Source organism: Mustela nigripes, chromosome 1 (assembly GCF_022355385.1).
Source record: "Mustela nigripes isolate SB6536 chromosome 1, MUSNIG.SB6536, whole genome shotgun sequence".
In the NCBI taxonomy this organism is placed as follows: domain Eukaryota; kingdom Metazoa; phylum Chordata; class Mammalia; order Carnivora; family Mustelidae; genus Mustela; species Mustela nigripes.
The window spans coordinates 6,294,250-6,318,681 of NC_081557.1; the positions used below are offsets into that span (position 1 = coordinate 6,294,250).

Genomic DNA, 24,432 nt, shown 5'->3' on the forward strand with positions numbered 1-24,432 from the left:
CCCCCCCCCCCCTCCCCCCCCCCCCCCCCGCCCCCCCCCCCCCCCGCACTCTGCTCATTGTTCTGCAGCATGATGAAGTCCTGGATCCAGGCCACCTTCTTGTAGTTACTGGCCAGACACTTATGGCGTTTGAGGCTCCCCCGGAATGGGTAGTCCTTTTCGCTGGCCAGCCCACCTGGAGATAAGCAAGGCCAGGGCGGAGGCTCAGGGCCTGAACATCCCTCCCCCGCCAGCCCCACCTCTGCCCCCAAAAGCTGCCTAGAGAGGCACTCACTGTTGTTGAGGACCGTTACGAACGCGTCCCAGACGAAGCCACCCTTGCAGCCGTCCCCACAGCGGTTGCAGTCGAGCAGCTCTGGCGCAAGACAGGATGGCGTGGGCTCACTGCACCCCCATTCTCCCCCCATCACATGCCCCCCTCTTTCAGCCATACCCTGCACGGAGACCTGCACAGACTGGTTGTATCTGATGCTCCACAGGGCCTCGATGTTGCCCGCAGCGGCCATGGCCCAGCAGCAGTTGCAGTTTCCCTAGCCGGGAGGGGGCCAGTGGGAAAGTGTCCGGGCCTCTCCCCTCACCCCTGCAACCCCCCGCTCCCGTGCCAAAGAGGCTAGACTGGGCCAGATGGGGGTAGATACCTGCTCCTTGATGGGTGACTTGACGCCCTTCAACTTGCGCCAGTCGCAGCTAGGGGGTACGGACTCCATCACCACTTCAGACCCCACTTTTCTGCCCACAGCAGGAGTCTCTCCAGGTGTTATCTTCTGGTGCCCATGGAGCTGCTCAAACTCCTCCTCTGGGGGTTGGACAGGGCCACCAGGGTCACAGTGTTGACCCCTTTCCCCCATACGGTGCCTTTCCCGCTCCAGCCATCCACACTCGGGGTTATTTGAGTCCCCATAACACCCAGGGAGGCAGGCGCCTAAGAGGGTATCAAGGCCCAGAGAGAAGCCAAGTTTCTCCCTGGGACACATCCCCCAGCACTTGCTGCCTCCACCCTGAGCTGGACTAGGACTCAGACCCTGCTTTTGTGATTTGGGGCAAGCCAGCAGGCCTCTGGTCCTCAGAGTCCCTCTCTCTGGGAAGTGAAAGCTGAAGTTCAGCCCTGTGCATCAGCCAGTATCCCCGGAGAAGTCTCTGCCTACCCACCTACCACCTAGGGTCCAGGAAGCATCCAATACCTGTGAGGTCACTGAATGGAGTCATCCCGAACTCGGCCGTGGCCAAGTCTTCTACCTCCATCTTCTGAGCCTGGGCCAGGTTGTGTGCAAAGATCTCCAGGCGATGAGCATACTCTGGAGCAAAAGGTGATGGTTCTCGGCAGCCTCCCAAGCCCCCAGAGGCAGGAAGTGGCTGCTGGCTGAGCACCCTCCCACTCACACCCACCCAGGTGAACACTGGCTCCTTTCTTGTGGCCACTGCAGGCCCCGCTGCAGACAACTGGGCCAAGGAAGTGGCTCCTCAGCCCCTCTAGGGTTGGGTTTTCCCCAGAGGCAGTTAAGGGGACATCTTTGCCCACCCACATGGAAGACAAGTAAAGGGTCTGAAGGCAGAGTGACTCAGAAGGGAAAGGTGGTCAGACTGGCTTCCTGCCAGGTCGTCCTCTGCCCCCTCCCACACCTGCCCCACACCTCTGACGGCAGGGTCTGAGCTGGAACTTGATGAAGGTGGGGAAGGAGAGGGGGTTATGGGTCCATGGCATGGGCAGCCTGGGCTGGAACTTCCGCCCAGACCCCCCCACAAACCACCACCACCATGAATATGAGACCCAGAAGGCAGGAGCAGGGCTGGGACCTCATGGATATGGAGAGTGAGTCCCCAGCTTGAGGACAAGAGGAGTATCTTTGGTGTTTCTGAATGAACTCATGAGTAGACGGTAGTTGGCCTGCTGCGTGGAGTGACAAGAAAATGGCTGTGGAAGTGGGCGATTCTCTGGGACTGGGGTAGACCCCAGCAGGTGCTTCCTGCCCTCCAACTTCATAGCAAAGAATGATCATGGCCCTCTGTGCATTTAGGAAACCAGGGAGGATACCCCTAGCCCTGCCAGTTGTCTTGCTGAATGGCTTTGGCCCAGCCCATTCCCCACCCTGAATCTTGGTTTCCTCATCTATTAAATGGGAGAAGGGGAGGGGGTAAACTGGGCAAGTACATGCCCCGGGATACCTTTGGGGTTTGAGTAACTCCGGTTGTACTGGGCGCGGAACAACTCGAAGACCTGTTCCAGCTTCAGCATGTTGGGATCTAGGTCCTGAGAAGGAACCAAGGGGACGGTGTGGGGTGGTTGGTAGAGAGCAGGTGGAGGAGTCATTGCTGGAACCAGACCTTGCCTTCCAGCCTTTCAGGGCTCGGGCTAGGGGACCAGTTGCTCAGCCTGCTCTGTCCCCCTGTGTTAGCTCGGGCCCCATGGCATCATGTCAGTCCCCTCTCCAGCCTCAGTTGCTCTTTCTGAGAAATGGGAATAAAGCCAGTTGTTTCTGAGAGGGTGAGCCCCAGGTGGGAGCCTTGCAGAGGGAGGAGCATAGGAAGCATGGAGAGTGGCACTTACCTTCTGCCAGAGGGAGTCCTTGATGTGTTGAGCCAGGCCTGCCACCAACAGGGCCAGGAGACAGGAGAGGTAGACGGTTGGTGCCATGGTGTAGGCCATTGTGCTGTAGGCGAGAGAGTGCGGGGAGCAGGAAGCTGTGCTAACCAAGCTGGAGGGGCTGAGAGGGCGGAGCTGGAGAAACCGCCACGGAGAAACCAGGTTGCGAGAGGGAGGTGGACCCCTGGATCACAAGATCTGCCTCCGGCCTTTAGGCTTTTGTCCTCTACCGCCCTCAGCCCACCTGTTGCCCACTATGCCTTGTTCTTCAGTCAGCAGAGCCCGTCTGCCCGCCCTGACCTGGGCAAGTCTAGGGATACCGAGATGAATCAGTCAGTCCTTAAGGAAACAGGAATAGACAGATCCAAAGTGAGCAGTTGCCATGTGTGGCTGTCAGTGTCGTGAAGTCCAGGGGCTATGGGGGCCCTCAGGCCTCTAACCCTGGGTGGGGCTGAAGGGTTGTCATTGCCCCCTGGGGGAAGCACTCCTAATCAGTTCAAGGGTCATCCTCCAAGAAGCCTACCCTGCTCCCTGTCCTCTGGTGGAACCTGCGGCCCCTCGAGCCCCTTCTGTGCCTCTGCCCACTTGGTTTCTGCGTCTCAGCCACAGTAGACGCATCTGACGCACCTGCGTCCACAGCACCCAGGCCAGCCCTGAGTCCGGAGCAGCCTTGATGTGTGTTTGTAGACCTCACAATTGGTTGTCATGGTTGTTTTGTTTTGTTTAGGGTTTTTTTTTTTGTGATTTTTTTATTTATTTGACAGCACAAGTAGGGGGAGCCGGGGGCAGAGAGAAAAGGAGAAGCAGGCTCCCCGCTGAGCTAGGAGACAGCATGAGACTCGATCCTGGGATCATGACCTGAGCCAAAGGCAGATGCTTAACTATCTGAACCACCCAGGTGCCTGGGTTGTCACGGGTTTTCAGTAGGAAAGTTCAGGGTCTGGGGCACAGTGAGTGCCAGCCACCGCCTCGTCCTGTTCCTCGTTCTTCTCACAGTATGGCAATGGGGGTGAGGGGGTCGGGTGGGCCTGAGGGGCCAGACTGAGTGCAGAAGGGATGAGGACAGGGAAAGTCAAGGTCCTGGAGGTCAGGGGGAGCACTGCAAGGAGGCAATGCCAAGTGGTGGGCGTACTCCTGCCTGACAGTGCCAAGACTCAAAAATGGAGTTGCCAACTGTGTACCCAGTCATTCCCCTCCGGGCCTCACCACCTCATCTCTAAGTGGCAACAGTTCCTTTGGCGAGGAACGACTGTGGGCACCTTTGACCCCGGCTGACACAGAAGAGGTATTCAAATGGTGGGTCCTGGGCAGAGAGCCCGGGGAGTCTTGGAAGCAGAGTGACTTGAGTTCAGGTCCTGTCCTTAGCACTCTGGCTGTTCCTGGACAAATCTCAGCCTCTTTCACCCATGAAACAGGGTGATAACAGCACCCCTTCCCTGGCTTGGCAGGAGGATTTCATGAGATGCATGCTGGTACCTGGGAAGGTTACACCTTGACAACCAAGAACTATTATTTTTACTATATTTTTTTAAATTAACAGCTTTATTGGAACATAATTTACAGGACATAAAATTCAGCCTTTTAAAAGTATACAATTCGGGCGCCTGGGTGGCTCAGCTGGTAAAGCAACCACCTTCAGCTCAGGTCATGATCCTGGAGTCCCAGGATGGAGTCCCACATCGGGCTCCCTGCTCAGCAGGGAGTCTGCTTCTCCCTCTGACCCTCTCCCTTCTCTCTCTCAAGTAAATAAATAAAATCTCTTAAAAAAAACAAAAGTATGCAATTCACTGGAGCTCAAAGAGCACACAATTGTGATCTTGAGGTTGTGAGTTTGAGCCCCATGTGAGATAACTTAAGTAAATTAAAAAAAAAAAAAAAACTTGATACAATTCAGTAGTTTTAGTGTATTTGCACAACTGGACAATCCTCACCACCATCTGATTTCAGAGTATTTTCATCACTCTACAAGAAACCCCATGTCCATTGGGAGCCGCCCTCTAGTCCCCCCCCTTCCCCTGGCAAACACTAATCTAATTGGTCTCCTAGGTTTGTCTATTCTAGATGTGTCCTATAAGTGGAATATGACGTTGTTTGTGTCTGGCTTCTTCCACCTAGGGTAATGTTTTCAAGATTCATCCTCATTTAGGCACACATCAGTACTTCATTCCTTTTTATGGCTGAATAATATTCCATCACATTGCCATATTTTTATCCATTCATCAATTAATGGACATTAGATTGTTTCTACATTTTGCTTCTTACGAACAGTGTTGCTATGAATGATGTATATGGATCTTTTCCAGTGGACATATGTTTTCATTTCCCTTGGGTATATAAAGAAGAGTGAAATTTCTGGGTCATGTACGGTAACATTTTGAGGTCCTGCTAAACTGTTTCAAAGAGGACTATTCCCACCCACAGTGTACTAGGGCTCCAATTTCGCCATATCCTCGCCAACACTTGTTATTGACTATCTTTTTGGTTTTAAAGAGCTATTATTTTTTAGCACCCTAGTCCCCCTGGCCCCCAGGATCTGGGGAGGGAGGGGCGTGCACTCTCCGATTTACCTTGAACCCCAAGGGCTAGACCTTAGGACCCATGTGCCCCCAGCAGTACACCCTCTCCCTGGGTGGAGCTGCCCTGGGGGCGACCGTGAAGATAAACAAGGATGGGAAACGGAAGAGACCGCTCAGCAGTTCCCGCACTTCGTCTGCCCTCAGGCAGGAGATCCCGGGACCCGCGGCCCTTTCCCGTCTGGCCCCGCCCTGAGACGTGGGCAGGGAGAGGCCCCGCCCCTTCCTGGGAGCCAACTCCGCCCAAACTCCTCCCCGAAAGGCGCGCCTTCTGCGTGAGAGAGAAGGCAGACACCCCGAGGTTGGGGGGTGGGGGTGGGGACCCGTTTGGGAGGAGGGCGGGTAGGGCACTGGCACCCGACCCTGGCGTCCTGTACGCGCAAGCTCAGCCCTGCCTGCCTTCTCCGGGGCTTCCATTCATTCTGGGCCAAAAGGGAACTGCGGACCCCGTTCCCAAACTGTTGTAGTTTCGCGGACCGACTGTTGGGAGGAAGCCCGTCTTCCAGTGAAGGGACCACCTGGCTGACAGCCCTAGGGATGGAGGCGAGAAGGGAGAGAGTTGGACAGTTTTGGGCCTGGGAGCGTCTTGTCTCGGGCGAGGGTGTGGGGACCCTGAATGAAATTTCGATAGTCCCAGAGTGACCGTCCCGGTGCGCAGAATAAAATTGTGGGGGGCGGAGGGCGAGGATCTGGAAGCCCCAGGATTAGGTGGGGTCCAAGTGCCCAGGATGACATTCTGGGAGGCGCCGAGTGTGTGGAGGCCCCAGCATTAACACGTGGTTGCCCAGGGTGGAATTCTAGGAGCCCAGAATAGGTTGGGTCCAGGTGCGCAGGATGATAGAGTGGGGTGCGCAAAGTGAGGGCCTAGAGGCTCGCAGATGAGTCTGGGGCCCTGGCATCAAGGCCATACCCCCAGGATGGGGAGCTAGGGGGACCCTGGCCCTGCGCCGGGAGGCGGCTCCGGGCAGCGCCGCGGGGGACCGGGTGGGGGCCTGCGGCTGGCCGGGGGCGGAGAAGCGGGGGGTCGGGGTCCCTCCCCCTGGCGCGGGCTCAGGAATCCGCCGAGGGGCGGGCGGAGGCGCCGGGGTGGGCCGCGCCGCGGCGGGCGGGCGGGCGGGCGGACGGGCGGGGGGCGCTTCCTGGGGCCGCGCGTCCAGGGAGCTGCGCCGTCCGCCCGTCCGTCTGTCCGCAGGCACTGCCCGAACCACCGAGCCGCCGGAGACGCGGGCCGCGGGGGCGTCGCGGGCTCAAGTGAGTGGCGGTCCGTGTGGGGAGGGCGCGAGCGGCAGTCTCGGTGGAGTCGGCGTCAGCGCAGAGCCGAGAGGCCCGCGCTCCTCGGCCGGCGCCACTGGGGGACCGGGCGGGGGCGGGGCGGCTCGGGACGGGTGGGCCCCGATTCCCGGCCTGCGGGAGGAGTGGGCCCTTGGCCCTGGGAAGCTCAGGGACCCCAAGCCCGGTCCCGAGCGGGAGGCGGCTGGGGCCAGGGTTCTGAGTCCTGGTACGGGGAATGTGGGGGAGGTGCGTGGCAGAAGCGCCCTGACCCCCCCTTCCCCCACTACTCCTCCACCACCACCACCTCCCAGCCCCAGGATGCTCCCCTTCGCCTCCTGCCTCCCCGGGTCTCTACTGCTCTGGGCGCTGTTGCTGCTGCTTTTGGGGGCAGCGTCTCCCCAGGATTCGGAGGAGCCCGACAGCTACACGGTGGGGACAGTGGGGCCGCTGGCCTGGGATGGGCTGGGTAGGGCCACAGAGACCAGGATCCCGGGGTGGTTACTGCCGGGGAAGACTCCCCTCCCCTGCTTGGTGAATCGGCTGAGGGCCATTGTTTGAAGCAGGCTGGGAGGGTGTCCAGGCTCAGGCCCTTGATCCTGGCCCGATCATTTGAAGGGGACTGGGGATATCTGCTGGTCATCTCTGGTCCCTTTGTAGGAATGCACAGATGGCTATGAGTGGGACCCCGACAGCCAGCACTGCCGGGGTGAGTACGTTTGGGGGACTGACCCACCACCAGGAACTGGGAAAGGGATTGGCACCTTAGTTCCAAGAACCGCATCTGGGAGCCCTGACCTGTCCTCTGCCCAGCTTGGCTTGGCAGAGGCCAGCACTGATTCTCTGGGGGCCAGCTCAGCTAGAAGTGGAGAAGCCATGTAGGCCCCTCCCTCTCCGAGAAACCCAGGACACCCTGCCCCCACCCCTCAGTTGGCCAGAGACGCTGGGTCTTGGATACCTCTGACTACTTTCCTATCATGTCCTGGGAGGGCAGTGTCTGTGGGGTGGGGGTAAAGAGGCCTGCATGTCACTCGGGCTGAGCCAGGGCCAGGGCTTTGGGGAGGAGTAGAGACCCTCTTAGGGACAAGAGTATGGGGGTGCCTATGGGAGCAAGCAGGCCTCGGGGAGGGGTCCTGAGCAGACTACCTCAGCTGAGAGAGGAAAGGCCTTGCCTGGGCCACACAGCTTATAGAAGGCCGAGCTGGGCTCCTGCCTGCCACCCACTTCGCAGCCAGCCCGAGAGACTGGCTGTACCCAGCAGGCCCCTCTCTGCAGATGTCAACGAGTGCCTGACCATCCCTGAGGCCTGCAAGGGGGAGATGAAATGCATCAACCACTATGGGGGCTACTTGTGCCTGCCCCGCTCAGCTGCCGTCATCAATGACCTGCATGGCGAGGGACCGCCACCACCAGTGCCTCCCGCTGAACACCCCAACCCCTGCCTACCAGGCTACGAACCTGATGAGCAAGAGCGCTGTGTGGGTGAGTGAGGGTCCCCTTGGCTCCAGGGCTTTCAGTCCTCCCACCAAGCATCACTGCATCTTAACGACTCAGACCACAGTTGCTCCCTTGCTCACGGGCAGGGGCTAACCGGATTGCCCTCCGGATCCTCACTTCATGTGCGGCCTGCCACCGGTGATCCCAGCTCCTGTCCCATTGCTCCAGCGAGCACCTGGAGCCCCCTTCTCAGTTGCTGGAGACCCACTGCCAGAGCTGTCCTCCTCAGCTTCTGCTCCCTACCCCTCTTCCTGATCTGGACCCCGTCCCCGGCTGCCATGAGCCTTGGAGGAAGGCCCTGGAGTCAGCACTCCTGGGAGTCCGGGCAGGATCCTCTCCTGGTGGCTCCCAGGCTGACGGACGGTCCCCAATCTGTGTCCTCCCCGTGAGGAGGTGTCTGTCATGTTGGGTGGTGCACGGGCTCCTGGGCAGGGGCTGAGTGGTGTCTCCTACAGACGTGGACGAGTGTGCCCAGGCTTTGCACGACTGCCGCCCCAGCCAGGATTGCCATAACCTGCCCGGCTCCTACCAGTGCACCTGCCCCGACGGCTACCGCAAGATTGGGCCTGAATGTGTGGGTGAGTCCGGAAAGAGCATCTCTAGTCCCTACCCCATGCCCTTGGCCCAGCTCTCACACTAGCACCAGACCCCCTGCGCCGCCCCACCGTCAGGCTTGGCCCTCATCCCCTGCCATCTCTGCCTTCCCATCACTGGTCACGGGACTGGGTGAGTCCTGGCTGCCCGGTGCCCTCTGCCCCCTCCCCCGACCTCCCTCCTAGATATAGACGAGTGCCGCTACCGCTACTGCCAGCACCGCTGCGTCAACCTGCCCGGCTCCTTCCGCTGCCAGTGCGAGCCGGGCTTCCAGCTGGGACCCAACAACCGCTCCTGTGTAGGTGAGGCTGGGCCAGGCTAGGCTCCTCCATCCCTGGGCCGGGCGGGGCGGGGGCGCCGGAGCTCTCTTTCTGACCAGCCTGGGGAAAGTGGGCACTCTGGGCAGCTCCTTGGCTTCCACCCCTCCTGGTTTTTTTTGCCCCTGAACCCCCAGATGTGAACGAGTGTGACATGGGGGCTCCGTGTGAGCAACGCTGCTTCAATTCCTATGGGACCTTCCTGTGTCGCTGCAACCAGGGCTATGAGCTACATAGGGACGGCTTCTCCTGCAATGGTGAGAGCTCCCCGCACCGTCCTCCGTGGGGTTCCTCCATGGGGCTCCCAGGCCGTGTCGTGCTGTGTTTCTTTTCCTGCTTCACAGCCCTCCATTTGATACCTCCCTGTCCTGTCTCTTCCACACCCACATACCTCCTCTGTATTCTGTGCCTGGCTGATTGGCCGGTACATGCACACCGGCCTACCAGAACTCCCAGCCTTGTGGGGGGGGGGGGGGGTGGGGGGGAAGGCACGGGGTGGGGAGGAGCACGAGGGAGCACGGGAGCTCAGTGGGGAGGCTGACAAAGGATGTGGGTGCTCCCCTCTTTGGGAGTCAAGTGGACACGCATTCATATCCTGGACTAGGGTCCGCCACTCTTTTGAGCCTATTTTTTTTCTGTGAAGTGGGTTGTCTTGAGGATGAGGCGGGACATAACAAGACAGGCTTCATCAGGCCCCAAGCCACAATGTTTTAAAGTGAACTACCATTTGTTGAGAACCTTCCATGTGCAGCCCATTTCCCTTACATACTTGGCCTTGTTTAATCCTGCCAGTGATCCTATGATGAAAGTATGAGTTTTTCCTTCCTCGGCAAAACGAGGACAGTAGTGTCTCCCCCGAGGTTTGGGGGGAGGGTTGCTAAAAAAAATCATAAGTATAAAGTCCTTCAATGAAGAGAAGTTAAATGACTCGGCCAAGGTCACACAGCTAGGGTGAGGTGGCACCAGGGGTCCTCTCTGGACTCCTCAGTCCTTGTCAGCCATCCAGGTACCCTGTTTATGTTATGCTTTGCTGCTGTATGGGCCCCACTGGTGCCTGGCTCGGTGCTAGGCCGCATGAGGGGACCCAGAACAGGACCCGTGGTTCCTGCCTGTGAGCTCGTGGTGGGTGGGAGGGACTGTGTGCTTAGGCTGGTTGTGGGTTGCAGGAATTTGGCAAGTTACTGGAAACTGTCACAGGCTGGGCCCTCAAGGCACATCCAGTCTAACCCACTCATTTTATTGACAGGGACATTGAGGTTCCCCAGACTCGGTCAGGACTTAAAGCCAAGCCTCTAGTGCTTCCATTCAGGACTGACCGGCAGTGCTGGGGCAAAGAGCTCTGGGAGCCGGGCAGTCTGGGCAGAGCCTTCTTTGGCTCCTCTGTCCCCGTACTGAGCTTTGAAGGTTTTGTCTCACCACCCCTCCGTCTTTCCATACCGAGCCCAACACAGGGCCGGGCTCTCTGTATAAACCTTGGTGGGACTGAACGGGGAGGACTGCCCTTGGTCCAGAGCCCTCATCCACACTGTCCCTCAGATATCGATGAGTGCAGTTACTCCAGTTACCTCTGCCAGTACCGCTGTGTCAATGAGCCTGGCCGCTTCTCCTGCCACTGCCCGCAGGGCTATCAGCTGCTGGCCACGCGCCTCTGCCAAGGTATGGGTGGCCCTAGTGGGGCGGGTAGGGTGGTATCAGGGGCTGCTGGCCCGACATCTGGGTTCCAGCCCCCTTTCCCCGGACACAGACATTGATGAGTGTGAGTCGGGTGCACACCAGTGCTCTGAGGCCCAAACCTGTGTCAACTTTCACGGGGGTTACCGCTGCGTGGACACCAACCGCTGCGTGGAGCCCTACGTCCAGGTGTCTGACAAGTGAGTCATTGCGATGCCAGACACCCCCCGCCCCGCTTTGAAAACTGCAACGCCCAGAGGGCTCTGCGGCAGACAGGCCACCGTTTGGCCTGGCTGGTGCCTCAGGGGTCTATGGGAATTGTAGTTCTTCATGAGTAAACCATGCAAACTGTTCTGACAAGAGTGGGAGGATCCTTTGGGGGATCCCTGTTTGTAGGGTGGGACCAGATTTGGGATATGGGCTGGGACCTCATTCGTGTCCCCATTTTGGGGCCTCTAGTCGCTGCCTCTGTCCGGCCTCCAACCCTCTGTGCCGGGAGCAGCCCTCCTCCATCGTGCACCGCTACATGAGCATCACCTCGGAGCGCAGTGTGCCCGCGGATGTGTTCCAGATCCAAGCGACCTCTGTCTACCCTGGTGCCTACAATGCCTTTCAGATCCGTGCAGGAAACTCGCAGGGGGACTTCTACATTAGGGTAAGGCTTTCCCCTAACGGCACCCATCAACTAACATGCATAATCCAAAACTGAATTCCAGGCAACCTTAAGTGAAAGAGTCCGCTATAGCACCATGCCCCGCCTCTTCTCTCAAAGCCCCCACATCCCCCCAGGAGGTGGAATTTCTGTAGAAAGGTAGGGGTATTCTAAATTCCCTCAGTACAAACTACAGGTTGTTAAATGCAGTTCTGACCAGACACTTGGACACTGGGGTTTGAGTCCCTGCACTGGTTTCTCTATGTGACCTCAATTTCTTCACCCTTAGAACAAGGCACTGGCATGGGACATGCCATTGGGACAAGGCACATGCCTGTCCAAGTAACAGACAAAGCAGTGTCTGGGGAAGGCAAGCAAATGGAGCTGGGCCTTGGAGAGAGAGGCAGCAGGGGTTGATGTGGGGTCTGGGGTCCAAGAACCCAGCTGGCTGCTGGTGGAACTGTTAGGCAGGAGGGGTCCAGGCCTGATTCACAATGAGAGGGGTCTGAGGGTTTATCTGGTATCAGTCCTTGTTTTCTCTTTATGAAACTGGACGCTCTGAAGGGAAGTCGCCTGCTCCAGGTCACCAAAGGCCCCATCACTCCCAAGAGTCTTTCATCTGGCCTTGGCTTTGGTCAGACAAAAGAACTAGATGGAAAGGGCGGGAAGAGCACCAGTGGGAGATTTCTGAGGGTGGGAGCCTGGGTGCACCAGAGCCAAGATGTCATGGGTATCACAGAGCCGGATGGGAGCCTGAGATCACGGCCTGACCGGCTCTCTCCTTCACAGCCATCTGCTTGTGGGTTCAAGATATGGGGCAGGGAGGTGATGCCAGGACAGGCGTGTAGATTGACGTGATCTACATGTCCCCCCCACCCACTGTGCCCTGCAGCAAATCAACAATGTCAGCGCCATGCTGGTCCTCGCCCGGCCTGTGACGGGCCCCCGGGAGTACGTGCTGGACCTCGAGATGGTCACCATGAACTCCCTCATGAGCTACCGGGCCAGTTCTGTACTGAGACTCACCGTCTTCGTGGGGGCCTACACTTTCTGAGGAGTGGGTGGGGGGGACCCTCAGGGAGGGAGAGGCTTCCTGCAGCCGGAGAGCCTGGGGCTCAGAGATGTCTGTGCTCGCTGCAAGGGCAGATGCTGTTGTGAAGAGTAGAAAGAGAAAGGCAATAAAGGGAGAAAGAAGGAGTCCTGGTGGCTGAGGTGGGTGGGGAACACCATAGTGAACCCCGGATGGGGGAAGGGGCCCGGCTGTGGGAGGCGGGCCAGTCACCCAAAGCAGGGGGGAATGTCTCTGTTCAGGCTCAGGGGGCCCCACAGATAGGAGCTGGGAACTGCATCCCCAAGGCCGGGATTGGCCGACCATGCACATTGTGAGAAGGGAGGTAATAAGGCTGCAGACTTCAGGACCCAGCCCAGGAATTGGGGTTTGACTGGTTTGAGGGGGACCTGGGAAACCCCACTGTAGACAATGGAGGCCTTGGGTTTTACTCCCAGCATGGCCTCAAACTATCAATTTGGCTAAACCCTAGTAGCTTCCGGTGCCTCAGTTTTCCAATCCATAAAATGAGGCAGTTAGGCCATGAGCACTTTCCAGACATTTCTTTTCCAAAATACAGAACCTGTTATTGAAGGAAATGTTATTTGATCGGGGAACTCTGACCGACATAAACTAGATTCAAAGTTGCAACGCCTCACTGACTCCATCTCCCTGGTAGTCTTAGTGCTCCCCCAGGGAACCCCAGGGTCCCAAGGAGCTCAGTTTAAAAACCAGTGGACCTGCTGGTCTCCCCAGTTCCTGCCTGGATACTTCACGAGGCCTGTGGGGCCCAGCATCATCTCCATAATACAGAAAGCTGCAAATACTTATATTTTTATTGTGGCCAAACAGATTCGGATTAAAAAGCTGGCTAGCCTGTGAAGGTGGGGGGGGGGTGTGCGTGGGCAGGCAGAGTCGACCTCGTGGCATAGCTCAGGTGAGGGGGCCGTAGCAGCAATAGAGCTGGGACAAGGTCCTGCTCAGAGCAGGCCCCAGATTCCTGCACAAAGAAGCAGGGGATGGTCAGGCCATGGGCCAGAGCACCCCAGCCCTAACCCCTCCCCCGGGTTCTTTTCCTTGCTGTCACCTCTGCAGTTGGCCACACTTGATGGTGCTCAGCAGCATCTCCTGTTCCTTGGGGGTGGCACAGGCGTCATAGGCGGCCAATAGGCTGGGGGTGGGGTTGGGTGTTTGAGTTTCTAAAGCTTGACAATAGGGGAGAGATGGCCTGCTCCGGGCAGCTAGGCCACCATCGTGGGAGCCAGACAGAAGGAGTCGGGACTGCTGCCATACTTCCTGAGTCTGGCATTCAAGGCCCTCTTCCGTCCAGCTCACCCTCCCTTCATGGAGCTGCAAATGTTCTCACTTGGCCCCATCTTCATGGCCCAAACCCCTCCTCTAGAAGCCGCCTCTGCTGCACCCGGCAGAAGGTGTCCATCCCTCCTGGAGCCTCCCCTAGGGGCCTGGGATATGGTCTGGTCCTAGCGGGTTCAGTCTGCCTTACCACCTGATCTCCGGGAACTCAGTTGGGTCTGTCCCTCTCTGGGTCTGTCCAGCCCTGGCACAGCCAGACCCCGCCACGAGGCACGGGTAGAGCCAGGTAGGGCAGGGGTGGAGGACCCCCGCCCCCCACGAGCTCTGCGGGGGGCCTACCTGGCGGGGGTGCTGTACTTGTCCACTATGGCTGCCGCCTTCTCCCCACTCACTCCGCGCACCTGCATCAGCTGCCGGGCGAAGACCTCGCGCACAGACTGCGCCTAGGAGCGGGGAGGACCGTGTCAGGAGTGGCCTGGGGCTGGGCCACATGAGGAGGAGTGGGCCGAGGCAGTACCTTGTTCTTGATGGCACCTGCGTTGAAGTCACTGAAGGTGAGGAGTGAGCACAGAGGATTTGGGGAGGGCCCCGGCCTTGATTCAGAGGCCTCGGAGGCTCCCCAGGGGCGACTGCTGAGGGTACGGCCCTGAGGGGAGAGGGAAGTGAGGCCCGGCCAGCTCTAGGGGACCCCCCCGGCCAGTCCTTGCCCAATCCTAGGCCTCAATGGGCCAGCCCGAACACCAGGCATCTTGCTCACTTCACTTCCTCAGGGGAGCCCAGGGCCCAAGTACTTGGGGGGACAGGGACAGGGGCAACCGCTCACCTGGTACAGTCTCTGGAGGCCCCGGGTCAACAGGGCCAGGTAGGCAGCCGATTCCTTGAGGTCTGCTGTGCGCTTCACAAAGAAGCCATCGATGACCTGGAAGAGAGGAGCCCACCCAGGAGAGGAAGGGGCTTCCCTGCTGGAGCCGCGGACTATGGGGTCCCCGCCAACCTGGCCTGGCCCTCCGGGCTCACCTGAGTGTTGGTGACAGCCTGCAGCAGTGTGCTCTCGGGAAGGCTGAGGTGGCCCGCCGAGCCATACTCCTCTACCAGGTACACTCGGTGGCCCAGGCCACAGCGCTTTAACCGGAACTGGGGAGGGAGACAAGATGGGGGGGGGCGGGTCAGGTGCCAGCTGTCAATCATGTCACACTCAAAATCGTCACCAGTCCACCTCTTTGTCTTCCCTAGCTTTTCTGCCTGTCTCGGGGCCTCCACCTTTGCTCACGCTGTTACCGTTGTCAGGAAGAGCCTCCCATCATCTCTGAATGACGGGCATTCTCGCACGCTCTCGGTCCACACACGGCCTCTCTGTGCGACCAGCCCAGCAGCCAGTACCCAGACTGAGCCGCTTTGCTTCCACTCCTGGAGGTCTGGGTCTTGTTTATCCTGGACCGTGGGCGCTGGCCGCCCAAGGGCTCTGGAATATGTCCCTCAGTCCAGCCCAGTCACCCTGCGCCCCTACTGTGTGCCCACAGGGGCCCGAGAGCTCTGATCTTGGAGCTGGCTGGGTGCATCTCTAATGGGGGTAATGGCTATGGGAGCTCTGCCTTGAAGCCAGACACCCCTGGGCTTCGGAGGGGCCCTGGAGCCGAGAGGGAATGGGGGGCACGGCGAGGCCGTTCTAGGAACCTTCTGCTCACGGAAGCGGCCATCAATGATGCTGTTACACAAGTCATCCAGCCGCTTGCGCTCCACGATGTGGTCCAGGACGAGCTCCCCGGGTCTTGCTGCCAGGAGACCAAGAAGGGTTCCGGAGGCTCATATCCCCGCACACCCCGACCCCTCAGGGCCCTGCCTTGGATACCTGCCCTTCGGTCCACACCCCTACCTGGGTCTCTGGGCCTGGTCTCTTGAGCCACCCACACGAAGTCCCCGACGTGCAGCTTGCGCACCATGTAGGGCACACGCAGACGCTGTAGCTCGAGGAGCAGCTGTGGCCTGTGCCCCGCCCTGGAGTTGTGAGACAGGCGGCCTAGATTAGGGCGGGCCCCTGCCACCCGCTCCCCCAGCATCGCCTCCTTTGCTCCTCCGCCCCCAGCCCCCTCACCCCTTGGCTTCGCCGGTGTCCACACACAACAGCACCCTGTACTCTCCAGGCTCAAGCTCCAGGGGTGGCTGCTGGACACTCCCTTCACTGGCGCCACTACAAGGGGGAGGGGGGCGTCGGCGTGCCTGAGGCCAGGACACCGGCGCCAGGCAGCCCCCCCACACCGCCACCCCCCGCAACCAAGTGGGTGCGGCAGCTCAGCTGGAGATGATGGGGAGAGGGCTGGCCTTGTTTCTGGGAGACTCTGCCGCCCCCTAGGGCCCCCCCCCTTCCCCCTCCTCCTCACAGTTCAGCAGAGGCCGTTCCTGGCACTTCTGGCTCCTCCCCAGGGGGCTCCTCTGGCCTGATAGGACTGTCCAGTGAGCTCAGGCCCTCTGACTCAGCCAGCTTCCGGGCGAGCTCCAGACCCTCCGCCGTCAGCGAGTACCTGATGAACACAGATCTGCCTTCTTCACTCACACCTGGCCCGTCCTCCTGCCTGCCCCCAGCCTGGCTGGTCCCACCAGCCCTGGCGACCCCTGCCCAAGCAAGTCACTCCCCGGGCTGTGTTCTCATTCCTCAGATAGCCTTCTTGGGACCTGCCCAGGGACGTCTCTCGGTCTACAACAAGCACATCTCAGACACCCTGTCCCTCCTCTCCAGAGTGCTGCCTTGCATCTCTCCCCCACTAAATTCTAAGACGTGTCCAAATGCTGGGTCCTCAGCAAAGGCGTTCCGCTCTTCCAGTAAAACCTGTGGCACCCTCTCCTCCCCGCTGCCTAGTGCCTGGTCTCTCGGGTCCTCTTGGTACTCCCACGAGACGGGCTCCTGCAAGTAAGGCCCTCCTTTCCCACACCCAACTCAACAGCACAAGGCCTGCGATTTGCTGGGTGACGGCAGTGCCCCGCTCAGAACTTCATCCATGTTCCCCCCACCCCACGCCCAACACACACCTCCTGTCTCCCCCTGTAGTCGACCCCACCTGGCTGGCCGGTGTGTCCTAAGAACGAGGTTTCTGTGCAGGAGGGAGCGGAGGGCTGGCCAGGGTCGAGTACTCCCAGGGGCCACCTGTCCATAGGGGAAGAGAGACCCTTAGAAAGCTCCTGGCGGTACCATAAGTCCACCTCCCTGGGCCCCAAGCCACCGCCTGCTCCCAAGAAGGGAAGTCCCTGGTGGGCTTAGGGTCTAACCCATTGCCACTCAGCTCCATCCTTTCCCTGCTCAGGGCTCACCCTGGGGGCTTTCTGGGTACACCCCTGCAGCAGCTCCTCCTTGGCTAGGAAGCCGTGGCCACTAGGATTCTGTAATCAAGGCAGAAATGTAATCCAGATAAGTGCTAGGCGCTAGGGTGCTAAGATAGGTAGGTGCAGTATTAGGGCCGACCTCCTCCAGGAGCCTCAGGCCCCAGTGCCTGGGTGCTCCTGCCTCCCGGGCCAGCCACGGGCTCACCAGGAGATCCCTGTAGAGCAGCAGTAGGATCTCACGGGCGCCTGAGTGCCGAGCCGGCCAGTAGCTGCCTGAGCCCCCTGCTTTGGGCTGGGCTGGAAGCTGAAAGAATCACCGTGGCTTTGAACATGGAAACCAATCAGCCATTGTGGACTGCATCCCTGGCAGGGCCGAGGTTCAGGCCTGTCTCAGCAGGCTACACGGCCCCGAATGAGTCCCTCAGCTGCCCCTCAGTTTCCCTGTCTGGAAATTGGGTCAGATGATGGGAGGACTTGTAAGGCTGGGATGAGATGGTGGAACGGTTGGAGCGGGGGGTGGGGGGTGGGCGTGTAATCTGTCTGACCCAGCCTCAGTTTTACCATTGGCTGGGGAACAGAGATGGTAAGGCAAGAAAACCAATAATAGCAATTGTCATGACTTACTGGGCTTGGCCTAAATAGTCTGATTCTGGAACTCTCACCTGACTCTATTATCATTCAGTATTTCCAGCTACAGAGAAGAGAACTAAGCACCAGAGTAAGTCATTTGCCAAAGGCCAGGCATCACTGGTGACAGAGGTGGACCCAGGCCTGAAGTTCCCCCAGCCAGACAATCTAACTCCTGGTGCTCCCACTTTCCTTTTCACTCCCCTTGCCCACGTCTCACTGGCATGGAAGCATCCTGGACTGTGGCAAAGGGTCCTTCCCGGGCTGGACTCTTATCTCCAGATGAAGTCGGGGCATGGTCACCTGCAGCAACGGAAGAGAGTCAATGCCACGGAACCCAGCAGGAGAGAAGGTCTGGGACGCTGCCAGCTCATGTAGCAGGCGAGAGGGGTGAGGTTCTGCTAGCCAGCTACTAACCTGAGGTCAAACAGCAACTTGGACAGGAGTGAAGAACCTGAAGCTAACCCAGGTGGTTACGGAGCCTACGCCTAGGGGAGGCTCAGGGGACCACCGGCCCTGACTCTAGCGCTTACCGCCGGATGCTTCGTGCTGCTGCAGCCGCTGGTCCAGCATATGGCAGAGTCTGTCTCCGAAGTGCTGCAGGATCTTAGCTTCCTTGCCGCTGCGCAGAGGCAGTGGGTACCGCCGGAGCGAGCGCAGCGCCTGGCCGGGGCAGGGGTACCGTACCGGGTCAAGGCGGGCCTCGCTGTCTGGCTCCGCCCGCACCTGCCCGCACCTGCCCGCACCTGCCCGCACCAGCCCGCACCTGTCCGCCTCGAGCCCGGACCCACCTTTTGAAACACGAATTGCGTGCGGCGGCCCCTACTGGCTGCCTCGTCCCGCCATTCGGTTAGCCAGCGTACGAAGAGCGGGTTGGGGCAAACGGGCAGCGGGCGTTTCCGGCCCAAGCGGACCGGCGCTGCCATGAGCCTCAGGGAGGGTCCTCTGGCGCCTCGCGCAGACCCGACCGGGACGCCGCCAGTTCTGGAGACGGGATTCGAACACCTGACTCGGGAGGGTGAGGGCGGGACCTCTCCAATCACGTGGCCCCATGCGGGGCACTAACTAGAGAAGAGCCTCCTGCTGCCCTCCCCGCCCCCGCACTACTCTAAGCGCTCGGTGCCCAGCGCTTTCTCTGCGGCCTTTCACCCCCTCGCCCCTCCCGTCCCAAACCAGTCAAAGGACGGGCCCCACCCATACCCTCCCGCCCCCAGCCTTGTCCCTCCCCTTCCTCCCAACCCAGTTCCGAGAGCTGGGGTGGCGGGGTGGGGGGGCGGGGTGTCCTCTTTGTGCGGAGACAGAAAGGCCGACAGCGCCCCGGTGTGGCTGGGAGGGCTGGCTGGGGGTGGTGCTTAACACCGAGGAACCTGAAGCTGTCAAGTTTCAGTCCCACCTTTGCCGGGGATGCTGGAGAGGGACTGAGCTTCTGAAAAGCCCAAGAGGTGGGGGCCGGGGCGGGGTGCAAATGAGTGCAGGTATATTTATAGGACGGACATCCAGAAAGCAGTACTGGGGATGAAGATACAAAGGTAATGTAGGAGGAGCTAAGGACCCTCCGAAGAAAACGAGATCCCCAGGGGGGGTGGGGAGAGCGAGGCGTGGAGATCTAGCAGTGGAGGAGGGGAGCGAAGTCGGGGACATTCAGGGAAAGCCAAAGCTAGGAGGACGGAGGGGAACAGAGGACAAGTAGAAGGGGGACATATAGGAGGTGCTGGGCCTCAAGGCGGGGGAAGGGGGCGGCCCGAGATGGGTACGTGGTTAGATTCAGGGGAGCAGACTGGAGGTAAGAGCCAGAACGAAGGTTGAAAGGGAGAACACATAGGTCATTTTTGTGACTCATTGGAGGCGGGAGACCCTTAAGGAGGTTTATGTTTAGGATTATGCAGAAGGGTCCCAAGTTGAGGGACAGGTACGGCTCGAGGATCTCTCCAGGGAGTTAAGTTCTCCCCCAGCTGTTTTACGGAAGTCGCGAGGAGCTGGGGTCAGGCCTTCGAGGAGTGGAGAGGCGGGCACCACAGCCCCAGGCCCGCCCCTTCAGACTCCGCCCAACCGCGAACCCGGCTCCCCCCACCCTCCCAGCCAGCTCCGAACTCTCGCCTCCCTCCCGAGGCTGCCTTATAAGGAGCCTCCGTCGGGCGTTCGGGTTGGCCCCACCCCCTCTAGTCTCTTGTCCTAATAAGGACATCTAGGGCATCCCGTGGCTAGGGGCGGGCGGGAGCGTGTCTCCAGGGTAACTCCGAAGTGTCTGTGTCCCCCTCCTCGTTACTCTTGGAAACTCCGAGGCTTGAAAAAAGTGGAGACAGTCTCCTTTTCTGGCAGGGTCGCTTACCGGGCTGGGGATCGGGCGGCGGCCTCCACCTGGGGCTCCCGGGAACTCGGTTGGTGGGCGGTGCAGCGGGATGTCCCTGACTACAATCCCCGGCATGCCCTGCGAGGTGCCCCACTCCCGGTCTTGAAGACCAGGCTTCCAGCTCTTCATTAACACTCTTTATTCTGCTGATGGGATCGATACCCTTAGTTACCCTGTTTGCCACTCTGTAGTCTTTCCGCAGAGCCTAAGACTAAGGCCTAAGGTCGTCGTTCGAGGCCAACGAAAACTTCCCGTAGTCCCCACCCGTTTCTTTTTTTGAAACTCAGGCTAATACAGAGCTGTGTCTTAATTTTTCCGGGTTTTAAGTTAACTGTATGCCTAGCTTACCACTCGAGAACGTGATGCAAATCTGGTTTAATATATGTTTTCTTTTCACTCTCTCTAGTAAAAGGCACACGATCTTTAAATTGATCGCACGATCCCCTGCCCTTCTCCCTTTGTTTCGTTAACTTGCCAGACGTCTTTAAAACAAGGACAAAGCTCTATTTTCAAAGACTTCCTTGTAGCCTTTCTCTTGTGTGTTTTCTCTTATTCTAATTTTATTTAAGTTGCATATGGCCTTTTCTCAGGAGACCAGTGGGTTTGCATATAAAAGGTGCATATGGAGGTTGACGACGCTTTACACTTGCGATTCTCCTTGCTGTATCTAGGACAGGATTCCAGGCCAATAAACAGTTGCTTCAATTTAGAAAATTTCAGACCATAACCTGCCAAGATGGATTTTAGGAAACAGTTCCGCCGCAGGTAACGAGCGGCGGGGTCGAGAGCTCATTTTCGGGTCACATTACCTAGCGCGGGGGGCCTTTGCTCAGCGGAGCGTTTCTTGGAAAATTCGACCAATGGGCGCGCTCTCCGTGCCATAACCCCAGTCCCTCTCGGCGGTCTCGGACTACGTTTCCCAGCATGTAATGTGGCGCTGGGAGGCCGGCTGGCGAAAAAGACTCTCTTACCCAGTGAGCCCGAGGACGGCGCAGGACCCTCGGACTTCATTTCCCGTCGGCCCGTGGGGGGAGCGCCGGAAGCCCGCCCCGCCCCTCATTGTGCGGCTCATACTAAACGGAAGGGGCCGGGAGAGGCCGCGTTCAGTCGGATCCCGGCAGCAGCTGCAGCGGCTCTCATCTCTCCTGACTCTCCTTGCTATCTCCTTTTCGCTTCCGGAAACATGGTGAGCAGCAGGCCATGGCGACTGAGGGGAGGCGGCTGCGAATCGGTCGTCCGCGCGCGGGGGAGGGAACGGTGGAGCGACGTCGGCACCCCCTCCCCCCAGCGCCCCGGGCGGGATGAGGGTCTCGGGCTGAGGGGCGGGCGGTGTTGGGACGCGCGTGCGCGCCCGCGGACGCTGGGGAGGGCTGGCTCGGCCGTCGTTCGCGCGCCCCCTGGACTCCCTTCCCCTCCCCCACCGCTCTGCTGCGCCCGCGCGGACACCGGCTGTGGGGGAGGGGGTTCCGCGGCGCGCGCGCGCGCCCGCCCCTCGCGGAGCAGCCGCTGGCGCGCGCTGAACCAAGTCGGTTCACGGGGTCGCGCGTTCGACGGGAGCACGCGACGTCGGAACCCGGCCCGGGGGCGGCGAAGGAAAAGCGCGCGAGCGGTCTCGGCGCGCGCGCCCCACCCAAGGGCTGTTCCTGTCTCCGCGTCACCCTCCCTCGGCTGGCGGGTCTGTAGAGAGCAGGTGGCAGGGATGTCTGCGCCCAGGAGGGGCGGGGGCGGAGGGCCAAGGGGATGCGGGGGCGGAGGGGTCCGGGTGCTGACGCTGGGGATTAGGGGTTTGCGCCGCGCGACCCGGAGCCACGGGTTTGCACCGCGGAGATCACGGCCCTGCGTGGGAGCCCACAAAGCCATCTGGGTTCTCCGCTCTGTACATTCGGCAGAGGCTGGAACGGCACGGTCCGCCGGCGCGTGCGCACACGCTCAGGCCCCGCCGCTGGGCCCGAAGCCCTGGACAAGCGGGGCCTTCGTCTTTCCCGGATGGGGCCTGAGGGTGGAGCCGAGTTTAGGGAAGTGACCCAGGCAGGCACCGCCCGGAAACCACCCCGCCCCCTGTGTTCGGCCCCAGGGCTACGAGAACTGAAGGTTGTGTAACTTGTCCAGGCTCCGGCCGGCTGCGGAGGGGGCTGATAGGCCTGTCGGAAAAGGCGATTCCTCGGGGTTGAGGCCCTGGGGGTGCTCCTGCCTTCGGGTACTGCTTTCTCCCGGAGGGGGCCTGGCCGGGCCAGCGCTTTTCCCCGCCTACTCCGGAAGCGGCTGGTCACGTGGCCGGCTTCCTCTGCAGTTCCGGGCGCGGGGGGCGCAGCAGATTTCACTGTGGACAGCAGCCCCCCTCCAGGCTAGGGTGCCCCCCCCCCCCAACACGACCCAGAGTAGACGTTTAAAGAGCTCTTGGGGACCGCGGGTATTTGGTTTTGACCTGCTAACTTATGTCAAGCGATCTTCGGGTCCTACATTTTCCCCGGAGGACGGGGAGTTAATGGGTTAGTGTTTTAATTAGGGACTGTGATTCTTGCTTTGGTTGAAGATGATCCCAGCAAAGAGGATGGTTTGTGAACAACTGCACTACTAGTTCTGATGGACTTAACGAGAACTGTTAAACTCATTGGTGTCCTGTCTACCATTGTTGGGGGGTCCTCGTTCTCTCTCCAGAAGAGGTGGCTCTAACCTGGGTGCCTGGGTCTCCCTTTCCTGTCTGTGAAGTTTTGAGTCAGGACTATTATCGAAAAGCTGAGATGGAGTACTGTAAGAAAGGAGCCTGTAGATTCTTTTAATTCTGGGCTCACGTCAAAGCCGAGGTTCTGCTGCTTACAGGTTCTTGGTTTCTGGACTATAAGATGTTGGGTGAGGAGGAGTGATGTTGAATTAGATGATAAAAGGTTTCTTGTAGGGCTGCCGTTCTGTTGTCTCATTTGGTCCTTGGACGGTGGCTTTGTGATACTTGTCTTGGGAAGGAGTAATGATCTCTTAGTTGAGGACTTGTTGGTATCTGAGGTAGATCTCTCAAGATTGCAAAGGAGATCTTAAGATCTTTTTAGGGGGAGTCCCAAAGTCTTTCCTTTTTTTTTTTTTTTTTTTTTAAGATTTTATTTATTTACTTGACGGAGATCACAAGTAGGCAGAGAGGCAGGTAGAGGAAGGGAAGCAGGCTCCCTGCTGAGCAGGAAGTGGGATGCTGGGCTCCATCCCAGGACTCTGGGATCATGACCTGAGCTGAAGGCAGAGGCTTTAACCCACTGAGCCACCCAGGTGCCCCCCAAAGTCTTTACTTTCTGAAGTGTATGTGGCTCATCCCCTAGGCCTCCGGCGTGGCGGTCTCTGATGGCGTCATCAAAGTGTTCAATGACATGAAGGTGCGCAAGTCCTCGACACCAGAGGAAGTGAAGAAGCGCAAGAAGGCGGTGCTCTTCTGCCTGAGCGAGGACAAGAAGAACATCATCTTGGAGGAGGGCAAGGAGATCCTGGTGGGTGATGTGGGCCAGACTGTAGATGACCCGTACGCCACCTTTGTCAAGATGCTGCCAGACAAGGACTGCCGCTATGCCCTCTACGACGCAACCTATGAGACCAAGGAGAGCAAGAAGGAGGACCTGGTGTTTATCTTCTGGTGAGCTTCCCTGCAGGCGCTTCTTTCTGTGGCCTCCCTAGCTCTGGCTCACCCTGCTTTCTCAGCATGGGGACCTCTGTGTGTTGGGGGGGCTTGGAACAAACACTGGTCAGTAGGGAACTTGAGCAAAGCCCGAGTGCTTGAAGTCCCCTCTCACTTGAGGGTACTTCCAGACTTGGAGAGAGAAGTTTGTTGCATATTCTCTGTTGTTTCCCTCCAGGGCACCTGAGTCTGCACCCCTCAAGAGCAAAATGATTTATGCCAGCTCCAAGGATGCCATCAAGAAAAAGCTGACGGGTAAGGGCCAGCATGGATGCCATGTATCTTTTCATCCAGGCTTTGGCTGCAGAGCAGGGTGAAAGGCATGGTATATGAGATGCCTCTCCCCTCCTCTTCCCTGCCTGCTGGAAGGTAACCTTGTCCCTTCCATCTGTTCTGATTGGCTCCTTCCCAGCCCCAACTTCCCCTCCCCCAACGCATCCTGCTCACAGATGCTCCCTTTCTTCCTCACAGGGATCAAGCATGAATTACAAGCAAACTGCTACGAGGAGGTCAAGGACCGCTGCACCCTGGCAGAGAAACTGGGGGGCAGTGCCGTCATCTCCCTGGAGGGCAAGCCTTTGTGAGCCCCCTCCAGCCCCCTGCCTGGAGCATCTGGCAGCCCCAGACCCTGCCCATGGGGGTTGCAGTCTGCCCCCTTCCTGCCAGACCGGAGGGGCTGGGGGGATCCCAGCAGGGGGAGGGCAATCCCTTCACCCCAGTTGCCAAACAGCCCCCCTCACCCCCTGGACCTTCCTCTTCCCTCTATTCCCTGACGGTTCTGGCCTTCCCAAACCGCTTTTGATCTTCTGATTCCTCTTGGGTTGAAGCAGACCAAGTTCCCCCCAGGCACCCCAGTTTGGGGGGGGCCTGTATTTTTTTTAACGACACCCCAATTCCCCACCTGTTCCTCCCTTTTCCCATGCTGCCAACTTCTAACCGCAATAGTGACTCCGTGCTTGTCTGTTTAGT

At 59.2% G+C, this 24,432-nt stretch overlaps 4 protein-coding genes across 16 annotated transcripts in view; 2 read left to right on the plus strand and 2 right to left on the minus strand.

The window, feature by feature from the left end:
• CTSW (cathepsin W) overlaps window positions 1-3,328 on the minus strand; it is a 4,259-nt gene extending 931 nt beyond the window's left edge. Inside the window, exons 1-7 of the mRNA XM_059401358.1 lie at window positions 2,546-3,328; window positions 2,164-2,248; window positions 1,182-1,295; window positions 639-796; window positions 434-530; window positions 275-355; window positions 50-175 (exon numbers count right to left, since the gene is read on the minus strand). Of these exons, the coding sequence (XP_059257341.1) occupies window positions 50-175; window positions 275-355; window positions 434-530; window positions 639-796; window positions 1,182-1,295; window positions 2,164-2,248; window positions 2,546-2,644 (760 nt within the window). The 5' untranslated portion in view covers window positions 2,645-3,328. The remainder of the gene's footprint in view (window positions 1-49; window positions 176-274; window positions 356-433; window positions 531-638; window positions 797-1,181; window positions 1,296-2,163; window positions 2,249-2,545) is intronic.
• A 2,928-nt stretch (window positions 3,329-6,256) lies between these two features.
• Window positions 6,257-12,351, plus strand: EFEMP2 (EGF containing fibulin extracellular matrix protein 2). Its single transcript, XM_059401500.1, has 11 exons — window positions 6,257-6,405; window positions 6,738-6,855; window positions 7,084-7,132; window positions 7,699-7,905; window positions 8,376-8,498; window positions 8,700-8,816; window positions 8,969-9,088; window positions 10,368-10,487; window positions 10,576-10,702; window positions 10,962-11,157; window positions 12,047-12,351. The coding sequence occupies exons 2-11, from the start codon at window positions 6,745-6,747 to the stop codon at window positions 12,206-12,208; spliced, it is 1,332 nt and encodes a 443-aa protein (XP_059257483.1). The 5' UTR covers window positions 6,257-6,405; window positions 6,738-6,744; the 3' UTR covers window positions 12,209-12,351.
• Window positions 10,413-20,074, minus strand: MUS81 (MUS81 structure-specific endonuclease subunit). 12 transcript variants are annotated; one of them, XM_059401417.1, is made up of 17 exons: window positions 19,788-20,074; window positions 18,250-18,442; window positions 17,992-18,121; window positions 17,679-17,761; window positions 17,037-17,135; window positions 16,820-16,888; window positions 16,570-16,655; window positions 15,895-16,050; window positions 15,609-15,704; window positions 15,390-15,511; window positions 15,191-15,288; window positions 14,534-14,650; window positions 14,340-14,435; window positions 14,034-14,162; window positions 13,856-13,959; window positions 13,290-13,373; window positions 13,021-13,202 (listed from the first exon to the last, which is right to left on the minus strand). In XM_059401417.1, exons 2-17 carry the CDS (start codon window positions 18,382-18,384, stop codon window positions 13,136-13,138), a joined length of 1,671 nt encoding a protein of 556 aa, XP_059257400.1. In that variant the 5' UTR covers window positions 18,385-18,442; window positions 19,788-20,074; the 3' UTR covers window positions 13,021-13,135. The 12 variants fall into 12 exon arrangements, 8 of the variants coding, with proteins under 8 accessions (XP_059257400.1, XP_059257408.1, XP_059257444.1 ...); XM_059401425.1 differs by lacking the exon at window positions 19,788-20,074 and having other exon boundaries at window positions 15,895-16,035; window positions 18,250-18,635; XM_059401461.1 differs by lacking the exon at window positions 19,788-20,074 and having other exon boundaries at window positions 13,290-13,336; window positions 18,250-18,635.
• Window positions 18,959-24,430, plus strand: CFL1 (cofilin 1). 2 transcript variants are annotated; one of them, XM_059401522.1, is made up of 5 exons: window positions 18,959-18,987; window positions 20,784-20,994; window positions 23,114-23,421; window positions 23,642-23,718; window positions 23,935-24,430. In XM_059401522.1, the coding sequence occupies exons 1-5, from the start codon at window positions 18,974-18,976 to the stop codon at window positions 24,045-24,047; spliced, it is 723 nt and encodes a 240-aa protein (XP_059257505.1). In that variant the 5' UTR covers window positions 18,959-18,973; the 3' UTR covers window positions 24,048-24,430. The 2 variants fall into 2 exon arrangements, with proteins under 2 accessions (XP_059257505.1, XP_059257501.1); XM_059401518.1 differs by lacking the exon at window positions 18,959-18,987 and adding an exon at window positions 20,530-20,573.
• The last annotated feature ends 2 nt before the right edge of the window (window positions 24,431-24,432 follow it).

Excerpts from the sequence above, each read along its gene's own strand:
- EFEMP2 (XM_059401500.1), top strand. The coding sequence starts at position 6,745 with ATGCTCCCCTTCGCCTCCTGCCTCCCCGGGTCTCTACTGCTCTGGGCG. Across the intron at positions 8,817-8,968 it reads CAACAACCGCTCCTGTGTAG|ATGTGAACGAGTGTGACATG; the intron begins GTGAGGCTGGGC and ends CTGAACCCCCAG. Across the intron at positions 9,089-10,367 it reads GGACGGCTTCTCCTGCAATG|ATATCGATGAGTGCAGTTAC; the intron begins GTGAGAGCTCCC and ends ACTGTCCCTCAG.
- MUS81 (XM_059401417.1), bottom strand. The coding sequence starts at position 18,384 with ATGGCAGCGCCGGTCCGCTTGGGCCGGAAACGCCCGCTGCCCGTTTGC. Across the intron at positions 15,705-15,894 it reads GGAACGGCCTCTGCTGAACT|TGGCGCCAGTGAAGGGAGTG; the intron begins GTGAGGAGGAGG and ends TCCCCCTTGTAG. Across the intron at positions 13,960-14,033 it reads CAGGTGCCATCAAGAACAAG|GCGCAGTCTGTGCGCGAGGT; the intron begins GTACTGCCTCGG and ends CCCCGCTCCTAG.
- CFL1 (XM_059401518.1), top strand. The coding sequence starts at position 20,545 with ATGGATTTTAGGAAACAGTTCCGCCGCAG. Across the intron at positions 20,574-20,783 it reads AGGAAACAGTTCCGCCGCAG|TGAGCCCGAGGACGGCGCAG; the intron begins GTAACGAGCGGC and ends TCTCTTACCCAG. Across the intron at positions 20,995-23,113 it reads TTTTCGCTTCCGGAAACATG|GCCTCCGGCGTGGCGGTCTC; the intron begins GTGAGCAGCAGG and ends CTCATCCCCTAG.